This window comes from Hyla sarda, chromosome 1, assembly GCF_029499605.1.
Source record: "Hyla sarda isolate aHylSar1 chromosome 1, aHylSar1.hap1, whole genome shotgun sequence".
NCBI lineage: Eukaryota > Metazoa > Chordata > Amphibia > Anura > Hylidae > Hyla > Hyla sarda.
Genome location: NC_079189.1, coordinates 93211509 through 93233259, shown reverse-complemented (window position 1 = coordinate 93233259; position 21751 = coordinate 93211509). Strand labels below are relative to the sequence as shown.

Here is a 21751-nt window from a genome sequence, read left to right as displayed (position 1 = left end):
GGTAAACGTTCTGGTGGACCAGGTATGCCAGCAGCTTACTAGACTGATTACCTAGTTCAAGTGCAGTTTGTTTAAGAATAATTTTTGTGATGCCTTCTCTTGAATAAGCAACAGATATTGTCTGCCTACCAACAGCTATGCTTCCTTATGTGCATCAGTTGGATCAGCTAAATAGACATGCTCTAGGTTAGTACACTTAGTCTCTAGTTCCCTTTTTTTCCCTGGCCTACTCAGATATGATTGCAGCCAACCTCTTAAATATGCTTTTGCCGTTTCCCACACGACCAACTTATTATCATGCGAACAGTGATCCTGCATAAACATCTACAGTTGACTAGGTATGCGGTAGACCAAGTAATGATAACCAGAACAGGTTAAGGCATCAACTACGCACACTAGGTGGTCTGGAAATAACAATAGTAAGCAGCATATGATCGAATACCCCCCTGGGAGTATAGCCCACTGAAGAGACCAAAGACACAAAGGAAAGGTTCTCTAATATATAGTCTATCCGATTATATGCATTACGACCTACCGTATAACATGAATAGGTTTGTTGCCTTGGTGTCTAAAAGTGTCTAAAAATATCTAACCATCGCATTTCAAACAAAAAAGCTTGCAATTGGTTCAAAGAAGTATTCTGTACAGGTAGATGTCTGCTCCTGTCCAAGCTAGGGTCTACCAAAGTGTTTAAATCTCCCATACAGAGCATCTGCATTTGATGGCTTAAAAACCATATCTTGATGGAGAACAGACATAGAACTGGTGGTAGCACATACACGTTAAAAAATACATTGCTACAAAAATGAACCGTCACTCAGGATCTATTAGCATGCCATTGCGTTCAGGGATGACGCTACCAATGAGCCATCTCAGTAAGGCATGTGTTTCCTGGAGACAGAGAATAATAATTATTATTATTAGTATTATGTTCGTGGACATAGGCAAAGGCCATAGATTTGTTACAAGGACACCCCAGGCCCCTCACATTCCCTGATAGAAATCTAAAAGTGGCCATGGTAGGAGTAATAGGGCAAAGAATAGAAATGAACTTGACACGTGTGGAGGAAACAGCTACAAATGGCCCATAGTAGGTCAGAAAAATCAGTTGGGTGGAACTCTGAAAGTAGTAACAGAAAAGTACCTCTCCAGTAGCAACACAGTGAGACAGGTGCAAGTGAGAAGTATGCGTGTTGTTTTTTGTTTTTTAACCAAGAAAAATATAACCCCAACTACTTATAATGCATAAACACAGAAATCAAAAGTACACAAGACCATGATACCACCTCCACCTCTAACTTCCTTGTAATACATGAGAAACAATATGTAAAAGTATAAGGCACAGTAGAAAATCAGCTGAGTTATAATAAAGGCACTGTAACGGTACGAACAACAGAGTTTAACAAGCAGGGCCTCAGCAGATTGTACATGAGAGTAGGAGCTGTAGTGGAGGTTCATCCAAAAATCAGGTATTCGTTAGAATCCCTAAGTAAGAAACATATCCAACCTTGATCTTTATCAAGACACCTGTTTAGGAGAGTGGGTGAGAGTCCAGGAGTAACATGTAACTGTGAGGGTACTGTCGTAAAGTGATGGATTGGATGGAGAGGATTAAATGATGACCCTTTCCAACTTAGACCATCATCTTCAGATGAGACAACACATCACAACACATCCAGATGGAAAACAGCCACAAAGCCATTGTCACGGCAGCCTTTGACATTACCATTTCTTCTGTGGGCTGGTCACCTCCAGACCCCCCTTACTTTTGCACAAAACCATGGTCATTGTAGTCCCTTATGATTTCATTGTAGTCCCATATGATTTCACAAGACAGTCTGAGTGTTGATTTATGTCTGCCTGCTGTTTTCAAAGCCACAATATCCAGAAATGAGAGACAGCACATGTGAATGAAGTACATTTATTCACGTGTTAGAAGTGTAGCCAATAAATGATCACTATGCAAAGAATTCTGTCTCTAATTCCTTGGCTGTTAATACAGCAGGCAGGCGTAAATGGACTCTCTTTGACTGTGTTGTGAAATTTAAGGGCAATGTCAGAGGCTGCAATTGATCATGGTTTGGTGTTCATGTAAAATGACAACGTTGGGGTAGTGGGTGAACCTTTGGCAAATTGAAAGGGTCTAAAGATGACCACCTCAAAAAAAAACAAAAAAACGGTGAAGCACTACATAACTTTACTCGGGAAGAGGCAACAGACTTGTTGGTTACTATATTTACACAGTTCAGAAAGCTTGATGGTTACACAGTTCTTGTAACAAGAACAGTAACAGATCGAACAAGATGGCTGGTGGTTGGTGGTCATCATACGCTATCCACACTTGTAGCCTGGTAGTTGCCTCTAGAACATAAATCTCTTACTGAATGTTGATTAAATTCTTAGTGTTTTCTTTACAGACGTGGGGTACTGGATGCATTTCGGCATTTACTTAGACAGCTGAGGAAGGGTTAATGCCAAAATGTATAACTTGTCTGGTGTGCAAGAATTTTATCAACATTCGGTTTGTGCCAGGATTTTTGTTTTACTCCCCTGGAATTGATTTTACAATGTGTCCCACTTTCCACAGATGTACCAATAGCTACTTCCTATGTGAAGTGGCACATGCTCCGTTGAGTAAACCTACCGCCCGAGCAGGGAGGGAGGTGATGCATAGGAATGAGCTGGGCAGAGCGCCCGCCCGGCCAAAAAATTACGTAGGGGTGCCCGTAGCACCAGCCGTAGCTCCGCCAATGCCCCAAAGACTTGATTTACATAAGAAAAACAAGAATAACGGGGGAACAGCTGGACATTTCAGGACACGGAAGGCATCGTTTTGATCAGTATCACCCGCACTACAAGCCTGTATGACAGGTTAGTGCAGGTGACACTAATGACAGATTTCCTTTAAATAGGCACTGTCAGAATCAAAATCTTTTTATATGTTGTACATCTTGGCAAAACATAAAAAAAATGTCCAGTGCTAAGAAATGTATCCCCGATCTGCAGGATAGGAAATAAATGTCTTATGGTGGGGGGTCCAACCTCTGGAACCCCCTGCAATCTCCCTTATGGGGCCCAGGCTCAGCCCCACTTCTGCGCTGCAAGAGTGTCTTTAACCTTTCTAATATACTTTATAAAGAATGTATCTCCTTTTTATAGAATTCATGACTTACAAAAAAAAGGGGTTGGTCACCATACTATCCAGAATATAGCCTTGTCCGGCTGCATCATCATCTTAGTCATGCTCTCACTCCCTGGACACTTACTCGTCTGTGCTCACTCCTGCCCTGTCTATTATACTCCTTTCTGAAAACAGAGAGGAGGGGGTTACACAGAGCAGCCTGCAGTGATTGGATAAAGAGACCCAGGACAGCAGACTCAGGGAGGAAGTGAATGCATGGTGAGTGAGGATGGGCTCAGTGCATGCCTCCTACTCGCCCCTTCTTGAGCAGTGGATGTCAGAATCATTGAGCAGCATAACAGACATTTGTGAGCCAAATACAGAAGGCATACTCATAAAAAAAGATGTAAGGCATCTGCATGACCTAGTGAGTACATAAGCATTATTTTTTCTGTGAAATTACAGGTATTCTTTAATCAGTCTGGCCCAACGTCTATACAACTAAAAAGAACCAAGCAATGGGTGGCATAACGAATAATAGAGCTTTGTTTTTTCCTTGCAGGATGTGAATCCTCTTCTGAGCTGACACTGGAAAAATCTACAGCTCTGGTGGATAAAGTATTTGATACCTTGAGAGATCTTACCAGGACACGTTCGCACTTAAAGTTGTTCAGTTCTGTTCATGTACCAGGTAGCAATATTCAACAGGTAAGTACTTCAGTAAGATTTATTCCAGACATTTGTATTTATTTAAGGGGTATTCCAGGGAAAAAACTTTTTTTTAAATATATATATATATATATATATCAACTGGCTCCAGAAAGTTAAACAGATTTGTAAATTACATCTGTTAAAAAAAATCTTAATCCTTCCAATAATTATCAGCTGCTGAAGTTGAGTTTTTCTTCTCTGTCTGGCAACAGGGCTCTCTGCTGACATTTCTGCTTGTCTCGGGAACTGCAGAGAGTAGAAGAGGTTTGCTATGGGGATTTGCTTCTACTCTGGACAGTTCCTGAGACACGTGTCATCAGAGAGCACTTAGACAGAAAAGAACAACTCAACTTCAGCAGCTCATAAGTACTGAAAGGATTAAGATTTTCAATAGAAGTCATTTACAAATCCCCCATTAATCTTTTTGATATTGAGCTGAGGACTAATATCCTATTTTTATCATTTACAAATCTGTTTAACTTTCTGGAGCCAGTTCATATATAAAAAAAAAAAAAGTATTTTTCTGGATAACCCATTTAATGTAGGAATTAGACAGATGCTGGAGATTAAACCACAGATAAAGTGTGGCTGTCACTTGAAAAAATATTTGCATGTCCTAGAGAAATGTCAAAAGTTTAGATCGGTCGGAGTGTTCAGACCACGACTAATCTCTAGAATAAGTCTGGAGAAGGGTGTGCGGGTGAACGCTCCGCTGCCTGCTCTCTCTACATGCGGTGGAGACAAACTTACATAGTAACTTTGTCTTGGTCACGTGGCACAGAGCCAGGAGTGAACGCACTTAGCATGGATTTCTCCTCAAACCCCGACTATTGAAAACTTTTGACATGTAGGACATGTTGAAAGTTTTTTCAAGAGACAGTCCCCAATTAATCCCTACCATTATTGTTATGATTCAGAAGTAGTTATTTCCCTGTGTAATTTTCATGAAGCGTATCAATGTATCAGCAGGTTCTTGAGTCCTGCACAATAATAATATACTCTTAAAAATGGAGCAAGCAAAGTCGCTAGTAGATTGGATTTGGTCCATTGAACTCAGCATGGAAATGGTCATATCATACCATGAAGGTAGGGTAATTATTTGTTGTAAACACAGCCGTGCTTGGAACAGTCTCTGAGGGGCTGATCTGTCATAGTGTGTTGGGATCATGCTCCCTGCCCTGATGCTAGGGGCGTAGCTATAGGGGTGCAAAGGTAGCAGTTGTACCGGGCCCTGCTGCCTAAGGGGGCCCCAAAACACATCTGTCCCATAAGAGACCAGTTAAATAAATGGCACATGGGGCCCTGTTGCAGATTTTGTCTGTTGCTGCTAGCTTCTGTGTTTTCTGTGCTGGGCTGAGACCCCCAGCTCAAAGGAGACTGCTACCTGCTTCCTGAAACCGGTCTTGTCTAAGCAGATATGTAGAATGGAGCTGATTCTATGCCATGTAAGTCAGTGCCCAAGGCTGGTGCATCCACCGTCCAGTGGTGGAAAGACCCTGGGCAGTGAACTGATGCTGTTTACTAGCTTTTCAGATTTTACTAGTCACTAAATGGAAGTACTGTACAGAATTTAGACATGAGGTACCGTATTTTTCGCCATATAAGACGCTCCGGCACGTAAGACGCACCCAATTTTAAAGGGTGAAAATCTAGAAAAAAAAGATTCTGAATCAAATACAATGTAAAGTATAGGACAGTGATCTTCAACCTGCGGACCTCCAGATGTTGCAAAACTACAACTCCCAGCATGCCCGGACAGCCATTGGCTGTCCGGGCATGCCAGGAGTTGTAGTTTTGCAACATCTGGAGGTCCGCAGGTTGAAGACCACTGGTATAGGAAGTAATACTCACATGTCCCCGCCGCTCCGGACCCGTCACCGCTCCTCACTGCTGCCCTGGATGTCGCCCTCCATCGCTGTTGCCGCATCCCCGGGGTGTCCCCGTCAATCCGGAGCATCTCTGCTGCCCAGTATCCTCTCTCTCCATCGCTGCCATCACGCCGCAATGCACGCCGCTCCTATTGGATGACGGGACGGCGTGCGCGACCACGTGATGATGACGAAGGAGAGCGCTGGCCATGCAGGGGATCCTGGCACGGAGCAGACACCGAGGAGGCAGGTATGGTCTCTCCCGTTGTCCTGTATGCTGTTCGGGACGCCGAGATTTCACCGCGGCGGTCCTGAACAGCCCGACCGAGCAGCCGGGTTAGTGTCACTTTCGCTTCAGACGTGGCGGTCAGCTTTGATCGCCGCATCTGAAGGGTTAATACAGGGCATCACCGCGATCGGTGATGTACTGAATTAGCTGCGGGTCCCGGCCGTTGATGGCCGCAGGGACCGCCGCGATAGGACAGGGTTTTAATGTGTATTTGCCGTATAAGATGCACCAACTTCCCCCCCCCCCCCACAGTTTTGGGGAAGAAAAAGTGCGTCTTATACGGCAAAAAATACGGTATATACAAAATTGTTGACATGTGTCTATATAAGGACTACACAGTATATAGAAACTTGAGTATGAATTTCTATAGACACCTGATCTGAAGGATTTTTTGTCTTGGGTGTGTTAGATCTAAGCTCATTTTTGAAGTTTATATTTTTTTATATCTTGCTTTTCTGCTTGGTACATGCAGATTATTTTTTTCCACTCACATATTCAGTCAGCGGTTTTCTGCTAACTCAGCAGCCGTCAAATCCCTTATAAATAAATTGATCTTACACGTGGAACCGGAGCTTTCTTTCTGTGTGACTAAATAAACACAAAATTGTAATATTTGGAAGTTCAGTATAAAATGTTTCTGGGATAGAATGATACAAGGCTGAGGGTCTCCCTGAGTGCACATATTGTACAGTACATCACGTGTCTCACCCAGGTGTTCATGCCACATAAAGGTGGCACCATCTATATACATGGCAAATGGTGGCTAGGGGCCCAGTTACAGATTCTTATAAGATCCAGGATAATCAGAGACTGACTACATACACACAAGCTTCTTTTATGTCTAGTATCACTGGGATATCAGTGAATTAGGAGATTAGTTTAGGACCACACATTGATACAATGGGCCAATTGTCCACTGTTGGAAGCTATACCATATGGCTATTATGAAAATACACAGATTTTAATGTTTGTATAATGTAAAAAATTGTCTGTCTATAAAATGTAACCAAACAGGAAAACAAAAGGATCAAACGCTGTAAAAACAAACAACCTAGATTAAAATGAAACACGAAACATAATAACCAGGAAGATACCCATCTGTACTGCTTACATTATAACACGTGACGTACTGTACAATATGTGCACTCAGGGAGACCCGTGCCGTGAAGCGTGGGGGTTGGCAGCCTTGTAGTGACTGTCTAGTGAGTAAGAGTAATGTTGTCCCTTGTTGGAAATAGGGTTGGAGGAGGGTATGTCTCTAATACAGATACTATGGTTTTAAGTCTGGTCACAAAACCGGATATTGGGCAAAGATGAGCCAACCAGAGTCACTATCTGACACCGGTCGGCTCATTCAAATGAATGAGATGGGGTCCAGGTCCTGCTGGGATATGGGAGTGCCCGGTTTTCACATCTCCCAGCCGGATCTGGTCCCCGTGTGTAAGAATCTTGATGTGAATGCAGCTTTAATGAGTTATTGCCACAACAGTACATTGAGCCTGTAACCTGTATATATGAAACCAGCAAGCTTAAAGGAAAAAGGTCAACCAGCTCACCCACACTAAACCCAATACACTGGGTTATAGTGTGGGTGAACAGGAGTCCATACACAGGTAACTTACTTTTTAAGTTTTCTTGCTGCCGAGTTGTCGTCCGCTAAAGTACCATCATTTTGGCTTTCATTTGCGCTCTGAAGGCGGGTGCCCCGCCTTGATTTGAGTTCCGGAGGAAGGGGCCGTAGCCTGCCCCACTTGTTTGCATGTTAATTTTCCCCCTGAGCGCAGCGCTCTGTCTGCAGAGCGCATGCGCTGAAGATTTTACCCAGCTCTCATGTCCTGATGACGTGAGAGATGTGTGTTGGGAGAGCACTCTGCATAGGGTAATTGCGCATGTGCCGGTCCCTCACTACACCCGGAAATACCTCTCTCTGAAGTCTCACTACTCTCGAATTCCGGGTGTAGCGAGGGACCGACGCATGCGCAGAGTGCTCTCCCGATGCACAGCTCTCACATCATAAGGAAGCAAGAGCTGGATAAAATCTTCAGCGCATTCACTCTACAGACAGAGCGCTGAGCTCAGGCGGAAAATTAATATGCGATCAAGTTCCTCTGGAACCCAAACCAAGGTTGATGGTGGGGGACCCACCTTCAGAGCGCAAATAAAGGCCAAAATTTTGGAACGTTGGCAGACGACAACTCGGCGGCAAGAAAACCTAAAAAAAATAAGTGACCCATGTATGGACTCCTGTTCACTCACACTATAATCCAGTGTAATCGGTTTTGTGTGGGTGAACTGGCTGACAGTTTTCCTATAAAGTGCCTAAAATTAGAATCCGCAAGAACTGTACCACTGTCTATGTATATGCTATATGTTAAAGGGGTATTCCAGGAAAAAACTTTTTTATATATATATATATATATATATATATATATATATATATATCAACTGGCTCCAGAAAGTTAAACAGATTTGTAAATTACTTCTATTAAAAAATCTTAATCCTTTCAGTACTTATGAGCTTCTGAAGTTAAGGTTGTTCTTTTCTGTCTAAATCCTCTCTGATGACACCTGTCTCAGGAAACGCCCAGTTTAGAAGATGTTTGCTATGGGGATTTGCTTCAAAACTGGGCATTTCCCGAGACAGGTGTCATCAGAGAGGATTTAGACAGAAAAGAACAACCTTAACTTCAAAAGCTCATAAGTACTGAAAGGATTAAGATTTTTTTAATAGAAGTAACTTACAAATCTGTTTAACTTTCTGGAGCCAGTTGACATATAAAAAAAAGTTTTTTCCTGGATAACCCCTTTAATACTACTGTGCCTGTATTAAGTGAAGCCTGTTAGAGTTATTATTGGGCGATCTCCTATGACAACTCTTCTTGGCCTCTCTTATACCCACAGTTAAGTGCATGATGCTAGATTATATTCTATTAGTGAGGCCCAAACTGTTTCATCAGGCAAGCTGCCCAGCACAAGTATTAATATTGTTTATGTGCTGAGGCTTTATCTTCCTATAGAGTTTAGGAAACAACTATATGGGCGCAGTCAGACGAAAAGTTACCATTCACATTTAGCTTCACAAAATATGCAAAACACTGAATTTCCCCTTCATAACAGATAGTCCAGGGGTGACATTCCTACTATCATCTGCCTTCAGAGGAACCTCCATGGATTTATCTGACAGAAGATCAGAGATAGAAGTCAATCAAAGAAAATGTAGGGAAACAAAAGAGCACAGGTGGGAAAGTAAAATAATATTTGGATAAATGGCAGAGATAGGATTGTAAAGCAAAATGCTAAATATTGTCCTGGAACTCCCAGGAAAGTTATTAAAGACTTTGTAAAAGTCTTCCGTCGTGATGCTGTATTTTTAGTATTATAGTTATGTCTTATAAATCTATAATCATTATGTTGTTCTTCATTACAACCATGTGTGGTGTCCCGGTACCGTATCCTATCCGGTACCAGCGTGTGTGGGTCCCCTTAGCCAGAGTCCCTAGGACGTCGGGGTCCCCATTGTCTAGTTCACCCCTAGTCAACTCTCATCCAGATAGTTATTGCTCCATTAGCTTACTTGGGAAGCATGTAAATATTATATAAATGCCCTATAAATAGTTAATTACCTGTCTATAGCGTAGCAGGACCTGCAGGTCACGTGGTTAAGTGAACTCTATGGTATTTCTGCTTGAGGACCTTTGGAAGTCCTTGTGACGTAGTTAATCCCATCACACTGTGTAACTGACAGATGTTCGGACCAATCAGATTAGCCCCACCCCCTGCCCATATAAGGGAGCGGCGGCCATTGTTCGCTCTCTTGTCCTCTCTTGTCCTCTCTTGTTCCTGTGCAAGCAAGCAAGAAGCATCTGTGCTGCTGAGATCTGTGAGTCTAGGACTGAACCTTGCGGAGACGGCCGATAACTTCTAAATTCTGTGTATCAATCCCCACGCACTCTGCAAGATCACCGGACCTTATCTATCCCCTAAATATGGACGGATCTGCAATAATTACCCTAAATTCAGAGACTTTAATTAATTTCAAGGTCCGCAACAATTGTCAGTCATTGAGCTATATAAAGACTGTATTCCTAAGACTGTCATTCTTCATTGGATGTACCGTAAGCACTTAAGTAAAGTTACCCAAGTTCAAGTACATTGTGGACCTTCAGTCATTTCATTACATGCACCTGTCGTTTCTGGGAAGGGCGGCGATATGCCGGAGAATTACTTCAGCATACTAGCCCTCAGCCTGGCGTCACAAACTATAGGGTTAACATTAACCCCTCATCTACCGAAACAATATCCCCACTACCAACACCCCCCAAGGGCTAACACACATGTATTTCCTGTAGACACAGTTTGTTTTAGGGTCTATTCACACGTACAGTATCCTGCGCAGATTTGATCCTGTGTTCTTTCATTTAGTTTACATTGAAATCTGCTGCATAAAATCCTGCGCTTAAAATCCTGTGTGCCTCCAGCTGTTGCTGTTTATGAGTGGAATAGGCAGATAGGACACAGTGTTCAACTAGTCTCTTCTGTTTGCTAGTCTGTGGTACTCTTATTAACTGGGTTCCACACATGATATATCCTTACATGTCTATGACTTGTAATATATCACTGATACTTTAAACTTAAAGGGGAACCCTGGTACATACCTATCCTGTGGATAGGGGATAAGTGACTGATCGCACGGTTGGTTTGACTGCTGGGCCCCCGCAATCTCCTGCCCCTCCCCAGCTCTCCCCATGCACGGAGTGACCCCCACTCCACGCACAGATTACTGTTGACCACTGCACGAAGGGGTTGCCAGCACACCCCTCCATGTATCTCTATGATAGAGCCGGAGATACATTGCTTTTTATTCCCATTATTTTACCATGAATTGTGATGGAGCAGTAGCCTACAGCAAGTCTTGGTTTATAGGACATGTAGCTCTTTTTAGGTCAAAAGAAGGTTGTCATGTTTGGCATGAAGCATACATATAAAGGTACACATTAAAGGGGTAGTCCAGGATTTTTTTTTGTTCATTTGACTATGCTGCAGGGGCTGTAAAGTTAGTATAGTTAATAATATAGTGTCTGTACCTGTGTGTGATGGTGATCTCGTAATTCTTCTGTGATCTTTGCCACAATGTTTATTTTTAACACCATACAAAATGACTTTATCCAGCTTTTCCCAGGTTGCAGTGCGGCTGAGACATGGCATCACTAGTCAGGTGATGACAGGGAGCCTGTCTGCTTCAATGTGGGGAGGGACCGCTGGGTGGGAGAGAGATCAATCTGTAGTGGATTGTAGTTTTGCAACCGCTGGAGGCCCCCTGGTTAGAAAACACTGGTCTATTGTTCACTGCACAGCATAGAAGGCAGCACACCTGTGCTTCAATGGGTGGGGAGGCTGATGTGTGGGAGGGAGAAAAGTGACCCCACACTTACAAACAAGGTATTATGGGATTTGTAGTTTGATGGAGGGATTTCCAACAGGAAATAGCCAGTTCAGAAAAAGCTAGCCACAGTGTTATGTTAATCTCACAACCTAGCCATTTAGCCCTAATAAAAGCACAGATCCTTCCTAAGCATGTCCATTACTGTCTGGAAGGTGTGTACTAAAATCACTTTATGGTGAATAACCCCTTTAAATAAAAGTCATGAGACCAGCTATGTATCGCTAATATGTTTAGCGGTGACCCAAATCAGAATTTTTTCCTAAACATCTTCAAAAACTAACAAGCTAAATAGAGTAGTCATCCAATGTACTTAGTCTGCAGTCCGTAACATTATAAAGAGCTCTGCTTGATGTGAGTGAATAGAAACATTTTTGTTTACTGCCAGAGAGTGCAGACATGTCCTGATCATAACCACCTCGTACACTCTAAGGCTAGGTTTTTGCACAGGATTTTCTATGGCACTTTTTGGATAACTGCCACTGCAATTTTTGCATTTTTTAACCAAAGTCTTAAGTGAATCCATGAGGAAGGAGAAGTAGATGTCCTTTCTTTATTACTGTTAAAGGGGTTGTCCCACAAACAAATTAATCACCGATCCATATATAACTTCTGTGAGTGCCACCATTCACAAGAACAGAGATCCCCAGTCCCCCACTGGAATGTAGCGGTGGTCAGGCATACCAAATGCTTCTTCTTTCACTGTCTATAGCAGTGGTCTTCAACCTGCAGACGTCCAGATGTTTCAAAACTACAACTCCCAGCATGCCCGGACAGCCGATGGCTGTCCGGGCATGCTGGGAGTTGTAGTTTTGCAACATCTGGAGGTCCGCAGGTTGAAGACCACTGGTCTATAGGACTGATGAACATAGTCAGGTACCATGCAGCCAGCGTCCAGATAAAAAAGCAAAGGTTCAGCTCACCATTGGCAGCATGCAGACCCAGATCACGATGAACTCAGCACACCCTCCAGCTGAAGCCACGGATTACACAAGGGCCGTGTTCCCAGGTACAACAAATGAGCAAGGGAGAAAGGAAAATCCGGCTCCCAAGACTGGATAAAAGTTCGTAGCTTTATTGTATCATTTTAAAATCCAACATAGGAAGAAAAAATGTGACTAAAATCACAAACGAAACGCACCAACGCGTTTCGACTTGTTAACAAGTCTTAATCATGGTCAGCCCCTTGCATAGCCAGCCCCCTGCAATCTTACATGTATCACCTATAATAGGGATATGAATAAGGGGGGATTCCCTATGACCGGCCCATCACACATTCAGTTCTGACAGATTTATGGAGTGGTGCACCCTACGCTGCGCTGTACTTTGAAATCTACGCCAGCTCGCAAGGCTAAATTGTGGTAAATCTGGCAGGCGCATAGGCCGCACCTCTTTAGTGCTAAGCCACATACTCTTTTTGAAATTGGCACAGTTGCACTAAATTATTTCACTTTTTAATATGATAAAAACAGGAAGATTTCATAGTGACTCCAAACTTTTCATTTATGTTGCGCCAACTATTAAACACTTTGTTGTATGTAGTATTATATAGACAATAATGTTTTGAACAATCTCTTTTCTTTTTGCACCTTTTACAATTGCCCCAGTAAATAGTGCCTCAGTCTTCTCTATGAGAACCAAGGTGGGGATGGATTTCTTGTTGAAAGGTCTGGGCTCCTTGGTTTTGAAGTGGCCATTAGAGATGAGTGAACTTACAGTAGATTTGATTCGTCACGAACTTCTCGGCTCGGCAGTTGATGACTTATCCTGCATAAATTAGTTCAGCTTTCAGGTGCTCCGGTGGGCTGGAAAAGGTGGATACAGTCCTAGGAGACTCTTTCCTAGGACTGTATCCACCTTTTCCAGCCCACCGGAGCACCTGAAAGCTGAACTAATTGATGCAGGATAAAGTCATCAACTGCCGAGCCGAGAAGTTCGTGACGAATTGAATTTACTGTAAATTTGCCCATCTCTAGTGGCCATTGTTGGCTGCTATCTGGAAGTGAATACTGTAGGACACACCTGCAGCCCATTGAAAGGCATACACATAATGATATTTCTTACTTCCCGTATCCAAATAAATGTGGCCATTCAATTTGTCTTCCCTTCCTGTAAAGTACAAAGGTATTGTGAGGGTGAGCTCAAGCATAAAAATATGTGTCTCTATGCTGGTGCTAGAGGAGAACTATTCTTGTCTATAGTGAATCCTCTCAGCATCTGCAGTATGCATTGATCGGATCTTCTTTGTACTTTATATCTGTATCTATGGCTAGTTGATACTATACGTTCACATACGCCATATAGCCAGTGCTTTCACGGTTTTATTTATGCTGAACACTGGCAGGGAAGGGATATTAAACAGATGGTGCTTGAATTCAGAATTTCAAACGCAGCGAGGTTGATTCTTTTAAATATTGCGTGCCAGGGTTTGAGGCCGGCCCGGGAATGCTCTATTACACAGACTTCCAGGCAGTCGCCTTGTGTTGGCTGGATGCTAAGCACATGTGCTAGGAGGACCTTCAATCAACATCAAAGACGGCTCCCCGCACAAATGTACACAAAATAAGGCCTTACTCTGCCTGCTTAGATTTCTGGGAGGGTTCACATTTTTCAAAGCACCCTTTGTTTTGTCATACTTATTAACCCCTTTCAGACCCTTGGTCACTCTGCTCTATTTAATTTAGTTAACTTTTGGGACTTTTAAATTAATTTTGTTCGCATATACTGTACTGTGTCAGGAGTATAACAGGTAACCATGGGTACACAAAACCTGTTGTGGGACCCCACTTTTCCATGACCAGCTTCAGCAGCAAGTTCAGAATATGAAAAGGTTCGGATTATTTTACACTGACTAATCACAGGGATGATGCATAGGAGTGCACTTGGAATAATGTATTGAGTGATGTCTTAGTAGTAGGATAGTGCAGACAGAGTAGTTAAAACACATGGATAATATACACAACAATGTCTCAGTACAGGGATAATATACACAGTAACGTCACAGTAAAGGAATATGGTACAGAGTGACATCACAGTAGTAGGACAATGCACACAGAGACGTTAGAACACATGGTAATATACACAGCAATGTCACATTACAGGGATAATGTACACAGTGATGTCACAGTACGGGGATAATGTACACAGTGATGTCACAGTACAGGGATAATATACACAGCAATGTCACATTACAGGGATAGTGTACACAGTGATGTCACAGTACAGGGATAATGTGTACATTGATGTCACAGTACAGGGATAATGTACATAGTGATCTCACAGTACAGGGATAATATACACAGTGATGTCACAGTACAGGGATAATGTACACAGTAATGTCACAGTACAGGGATAATATACACAGTGATCTCACAGTACAGGAATAATATACACAGTGATGTCACATTACAGGGATAGTGTACATAATGATATCACAGTACAGGGATAATGTACACAGTAATGTCAAAGTACAGGGATAATACACAGTGATGTCACAGTACAGGGTTAATAAACAGTGATGTCACAGTACAGGGATAATACACACAGTGATGTCACAGTACAGGGATAATGTGCACAGTGATGTCACATTACAGGGATAATGAACACAGTAATGTCACAGTACAGGGATAATGTGCACAGTGATGTCACATTACAGGGATAATGTACACAGTAATGTCACAGTACAGGGATAATATACACAGCAATGTCACATTACAGGGATAGTGTACATAGTGAAATCACAGTACAGGGATAATATACACAGTGATGTCACAGTACATGGATAATATACACAGTGATGTCACAGTACAGGGATAATATACACAGTGATGTCACAGTACAGGGATAATGTGTACATTGATGTCACATTACAGGGATAGTGTACATAATGATATCACAGTACAGGGATAATGTACACAGTAATGTCAAAGTACAGGGATAATACACACAGTGATGTCACAGTACAGGGATAATACACAGTGATGTCACAGTACAGGGATAATACACAGTGATGTCACAGTAGAGGGATAATACACACAGTGATGTCACAGTACAGGGATAATACACAGTGATGTCACAGTACAGGGATAATACACAGTGATGTGACAGTAGAGGGATAATACACACAGTGATGTCACAGTACAGGGATAATACACAGTGATGTCACAGTACAGGGATAATACACACAGTGATGTCACAGTACAGGGATAATACACAGTGATGTCACAGTAGAGGGATAATACACAGTGATGTCACAGTACAGGGATAATACACACAGTGATGTCACAGTACAGGGATAATACACAGTGATGTCACAGTACAGGGATAATACACAGTGATGTCACAGTACAGGGATAATACACACAGTGATGTCACATTGCAGGGATAATACACACAGAGATGTCACAGTACAGGGATAATACACACAGAGATGTCACAGTACAGGTATAATACATACAGGGATGTTACAGTACAGGAATAATGTGTACAGTGAAGTTACAGTACAAGGTTCATACACAAAGTGTTGTCACATTACAGGGATTATGTACATAGTAATGTCATGGTGGGGGGGATTTACCAAGACTTGTGTAGAGGAAAAGTGGTGCAGTTGCCCATAGCAACAAAAAAATAAGCAATCTGATTGTGTGCCTACAGGTTTGTCCCTTATACTCCAGGTTCTAGTACATAGGGACCCTGGAGGAGATTTATCAAAACTTTTTAGAGGAATAGTTGCTGAGTTGCCCATAGGAACCAATCAGATCACTTCTTTCATTTTTGAAAAGGCCTCTGAAAAATAAAGAATTGATCTGATTGGTTGCTATGGACAACTCGGCAACTTTTCAGGTTTTGATAACTCCATATCTCCTCCAAACCCCATGCCCACTTTTGTGTGTACATGAACCATGAAACAGACTTATAAACATTTCGGAATAATTCTGTGAATGATCAGAGATCCATAGGTTCAGTGATCTGTAGTATAAAGAGCCATAGATATAAAGGGTACAGTCCAGGATTTTTTTCTTCAGCCTTTGAACCTATGATGCCAATTTACAATACAGTGTAATGTGCTTCTGCTACATCTGTCTACTACATGTGGCTTTGTCCTGTTTATTTTACTGTTGTCTCTGTACTTACTATAATTCCATGCAGCCAGAGACAATGGCCCTCATTTACTAAGCTCTTTCCAACAGTTTATTGGGTGTTTTTGTCACATGCTGTTCTGCGTCATGTGTGTGCCAGGGCTGCCCCTATATGTGACATAATGTGCCGAAAAATCCACAAAACCAACCGAGATCAAATAAAACCCCACAAGAGGGACATAATTCATTAAGGATTCCTACGGAAAAAAGAATGCTGTCAGAAAAATTGCTGACCATAAAATAGATGGTCCCTTCACTTCTGGCCCTTAGGAATGTTTTGGGTTTGTTTTTTCTGAGTGATTTTAATTGTTACTAGGTTCTCTAGTTGTGTGTACAGTCATTAATTTTTTATGTAATGTAGAATTTTCATTTTTTCCGTGTGCGCAATGAGAAGTTGAAGGGCATTGTGGTTGATGGTCAGTATGTGTCACCAAGGCTCCTGGCCTTGGTGAAGTAAGAGCCGATAATTGTCCAGTGTCTGTGCTGCGATGAAGACTGACACCGTTGCTGTAATATGGCTGGAAAGCCAATCCGGGACGGCTCTTACTGGGAATGGTCAAGTGTTGGGTGGGGGCCATTCCCCACAATCCAGGCAACATTTTGTTGACCTTAAGGGTAAGCTGCTCCACCAGCTGAGGGGGATTTGCATGTTGCAGCTCACACTTCCAGAGAGCTGAGTTTTGAGATCTTCCTTGTGGAGTGTGGAAGCTGGTCAGCAGAGTGCCTGGAGGCTTGGAAAAGACTTGCTTGATGCCGCATGGCATGGACTCAGGTGTGAACAAACACCTAAGGAACGCAGGTGGACTTTTGTTACTTTTTCTTTGATCTGCATTTAAGGCTGTTTGCCAAGTGTGAAAATAGAACACTGAACTTTGGTTTGAAAAGTCCTGTTTCCGTGCCTCTATACTGCAACTGCATCTGTCTGCAAGAGCGAGTCATCACATTTGGTGCAGGATGCGGGCAACGCAGTGAGGTCAGCGATTGAGTTGCAGCACGCTGTTGCTAAGAACCAAGCCTGGGACAGCCCGTCAGAGTTGTTGCTAGGGGCAACGATCCTGCCGACAAGTGACTGTCAGTACGGCGGGAGTGTTTTCTCCAGTGAGTCAAGGCAAAGCAGTGTTCCAGTGACCGCAGTGTTGCCAAAATGGAGGCTGTTATAAAAGCACTTATGGCCAACTTGCAACAGTGGGAGACCAGCAGGCTTCAGCAGGAAACTAACAAGCACCAGTAGGAGTCCAACAAGCAACAGCAGGAGTCCAACAAGCAACAGCAGGAAACCAACCAGCTGTTACTACAGCATGTAATGGCACTACAAGCAGCATTGATAACCCGAAACGCCCGTGACGCCCGGAAAGCTGTACGGTTGGTGATCCCCAAGATGACAACCTCGGATGACGTCGAGACCTACCTGACATTCTTTGAGAAAGTGGCCATGAGGGAGAAGTTACCCCGAGAACAGTGGGCTGACATCTGGACCCCAGCAGGCATACTTTGACTTGCCCGACGACCAGGCTGTTGACTACGAGGTCGTCAATGGTAAGATCTTGGCAAGACTGGGGGTGAATTACGCAGTATTACGACCTGTTGCACCGCCTACAAAAATGGCTGCAGCCAGAGGTGATGAGTCCCCACACTATGCAGGACTGTCACCTGGCTGATATATTCTGGAGGGCTTTGCCTCATTCCCTCCAAAGCTGGATTGGCCAGGTAACCCCTGACAATGCACTTGGGAAGTTACCAGGGCAGTAGGATAGTCTGAAACTGCGGGAGGGGGCAGTGAAACCCAGGAGGTCCCCACCCTTGCTCAGGTGGCTAGAAAACCCTAAAAATCCCTGGGAGGTGTTTCCCAAAGGCCCTACCCCGTTGCTGTGTTGGGTGTGTCAAAAACTGAGACATGTTAGGGCCAACTGTCCCCAGCGGGAAGAGCCCATGGACATGAACTATGCTCTTCACCCATACATGTACGCCCAGAGACTGTGTGCTACCGGTGTTCCCAGGGCAGCGGAATCTGGTCATCTCTGCCAGGTGAGGGTGGGAGATAGTGTTGTGGGTGCCTGAATAGATTACGGTAGCATGGGGACACTGGTGAGATCTGACCTGGTACTGCCCACCGAGTATACAGGCCGAAAAGCGGGGGTGGTGTGTATTCACAGGGACTTGAAAGACTATCCTACTGCCCTGGTAACTTTGTTGATGGCGACCGGCCGGTGGACTCATGAGATGGCCGTTGCCATGAAGTTGCCAGATTATTTGATAATTGAGAGAGACTTTCCAGGGTTTGTTACTTTGTGGCATCAGACAGGAGTCCCCCAAACCCATGAGGCAGGGGTGTCCCCAATAGAATGGCCATACTCAAGGGGTGACCCTAGGAACCTGAGTCAGAAGGGACAGCTGTTGGGGTGACCACCACAACGGTGGAAGAGGAGGTGTCGTCTCCACTGAGTGTAATGGTAGGAGGTGTGGAGGACGCAGGACCGAATTTTGCAGCGTTTTTACTGGCCCAGCGTGTATAAGGAGGTCGGATGGTATTGTGAATCTTGCCCATCATGCCAAATAACTAGCCCCCAGCCATATTACCGTAGTCCCCTGGTCCCCCTCCCGATTATCGTGGTCCCGTTTGAACGGATCACTATGGATTTTGTAGGCTGGTTGCCGAAATCCTCTAGGGGCACCAACACATCCTGGTAGTCCTGGACTATGCGACTCGGTATCCCGGGCGATACCTCTGCGACATACCTCGGCCAAACTCCTAGCTAAGGAGCTAATGGAGATGTTTTCTTGAGTGGGCTTACCTAAAGAGGTGTTGACTGACCAGGGCACCCAGTTTATGTCAAAGGTAATGAAAGAGCTCAGTAAGCTACTGCAGGTAAGACAGCTATGGACCTTCCATGTACCACCCACAGATGGACAACCTGGTAGAAAGGTTTAATCAAACATTAAAAGCTATGTTAAAGCGGGTGGTGGCTAGAGATGGGAAGAATTGGGATCTTTTGCTGCCCTATCTCATGTTCGCAGTGCGAGAAGTGCCTCATGCCTCTACTGGGTTTTCGCCCTTTGAACTACTGTACGGCAGACATCTGCGTGGTCTGTTAAACATAGCCAAAGAGGCACGGGAACAACAGCCCACGCCGCACAAAAGTTGCAGTAGCGGATGGAAACAGTGTTGCCCTTAGTTAGGGAACATATGAAGGGAGCTCAGCGAGCCCAGAGTAGAGTCTATAATCGCCAAGCTCGGGTTCGTAATTTTAATCGGGGGATCAGGCTTTGGTTCTGGTACCAACGGTTGAAAGTAAGTTTCTGGCTAGGTGGCAAGGTCCCTACGAAGTGATCGAAAAGGTAGGGGAGGTGACGTACAGGGTACACCAGCCCGGGCAGAGGAAGCCAGAGCAAGTGTACCATGTAAAAAAGATAGGGAGACTAGTGGGGATGACAGCCCCCGACCAGGTTTGTTAGGGGTGGAGTTTCCCGTCCCTCAGTCTGGTGCAAGGGAAGCCGTTGCCACAGTGGAAATTGCTGGCAACCTTTCTTCTGCACAGACTCAGGAGGCCAGGGAGTTCATCAGTAGGAACACCGATGTGTTCTCAGACCTTTCTGGACATACTTCTGTCATCCGCCTTGACATTGTCACTGAACCCCAAGTAAAAAATACGGTTGAAACCATACCGGGTACCTGAGTCGCGGCGACAAGCCATCTCGGAAGTACAACAGATGTTAAAATTAGATGTTATCAAGGAGTTGAAGAGTGAGTGGGCCAGTCCGATAGTCTTAATACCCAAGCCAGATGGTACGTTGCGGTTCTGTAACGATTTCCGCAAACTTAATGAGGTTTCCAAGTTTGATGCATATCCCATGACCCGAGTTGATGGGCTCGGTATTTTTCTGTTTTGGACCTCACAAAAGGGTGCTAGAAGGCTGCTTAAGAGAAAACAGCCTTTGTCACACCAGAAGGTTTATTCCAGTACAAGGTGTTACCCTTTGGTCTACATGGCGCTCCCAGTACATTTCAAAGGCTAATGGATATTGTACGCCGGACACATCGTCGGTATTCCTCAGCCTATCTGGACGATATCATCATTCACAGTACAGACTGGGAAAGTCACCTTCCAAAACTGAAGGCAGTGGTAGACTCCCTTAGGAAGGCCGGGTTAACTGCTAATACCAAAAAATGTGCCATAGGGTTAGAAGAGACCAAATACCTGGAGTATGTCATTGGGCATGGAGTTGTTAAACCCCAGGTAAACAAAATAGAGGCTATCCGGAATTGGTCACGACCTGTCACTACCCGACAGGTGAAATAGTTTCTGGTGGGTTACTATATGAGATTCATTCCCCATTTTGCTACGGTTGCTGCACCCTTAATAGACCTCCTGAAGGGACGCAAGTCTGTAATAGTTTGTTGGAACGAACCGGCTGAGCAGGCGTTTTCCAGAGCAGGCATTTTGTGGTACAGACCGATGCCTCTGAGGTAGGTCTCGGTGCTGTTCTCTCCCAGGAAGTCAGTGGGGAAGAGAATCCCATTGTTTTTCCTCAGCCACAAACTGACCCCAGCTGAGACCAGGTATAGTATAGTGGAGAGAGAGTGCCTGGTCATTAATTGGGCACTTGAGTCTCTACGCTATTATCTGTTGGGGAGTAAGTTTCATCTCTTGAACAAAGGGGGGGGGGGATGTGAGAAGGTGAAGGGCAATGTGGTTGATGTACGGTATGTGTCACCAAGGCTCCTGGCCTTGGTAAAGAGCCGATAATTGTCCATTGTCCTATGCAGACTGACACTGTTGCTGTAGTACGGCTGTAAAGCCAATCCGGGATGGCTCTTACTGGGAATGGTCAAGTGTTGGGTGGGGGCAATTCCCCACAATTCAAGCCGCCTTTTGTTGGCCTTAAAGGCAGGCTACTCCACCAGCTGAGGGGGATTTGTATGTTGCAGCTCACACTGCCAGAGAGCTGAGTTTTGAGAACTTCCTTGTGGAGTGTGGAAGCTGGTGAGCAGAAGAGTGCCTGGAGGCTTGAAAAAGACGTGCTTGATGCCCCATTGCATGGACTCAGATGTGAACAAACACCTAAGGAACGCAGGTGGACTTTTGTTACTTTTTCTTTGATCTTCATTTAAGAATGTTTGCTGTTTGCCAAGTGTGAATAAAACACTGAACTTTGATTTGAAAAGTCATGTTTCCGTGCCTCTAT

General features: G+C 44.0%; 1 protein-coding gene across 2 annotated transcripts in view; it reads left to right on the top strand.

Annotated features, from left to right (window-relative positions):
- The window catches only part of SCFD2 (sec1 family domain containing 2), a 555742-nt gene that overhangs the window by 463584 nt on the left and 70407 nt on the right, over positions 1-21751 (top strand). Inside the window, exon 7 of one of the 2 annotated variants that reach the window (XR_008888884.1) lies at positions 3684-3790. Coding sequence is in view for 1 of the 2 variants with exons in the window: in XM_056558002.1 (XP_056413977.1) it covers positions 3684-3829 (146 nt within the window). In the remaining variant the exon portion in view is untranslated. Of the gene's footprint in view, positions 1-3683; positions 3830-21751 lie in introns of those variants that run through there. The other variant, XM_056558002.1, reaches the window with a different exon arrangement.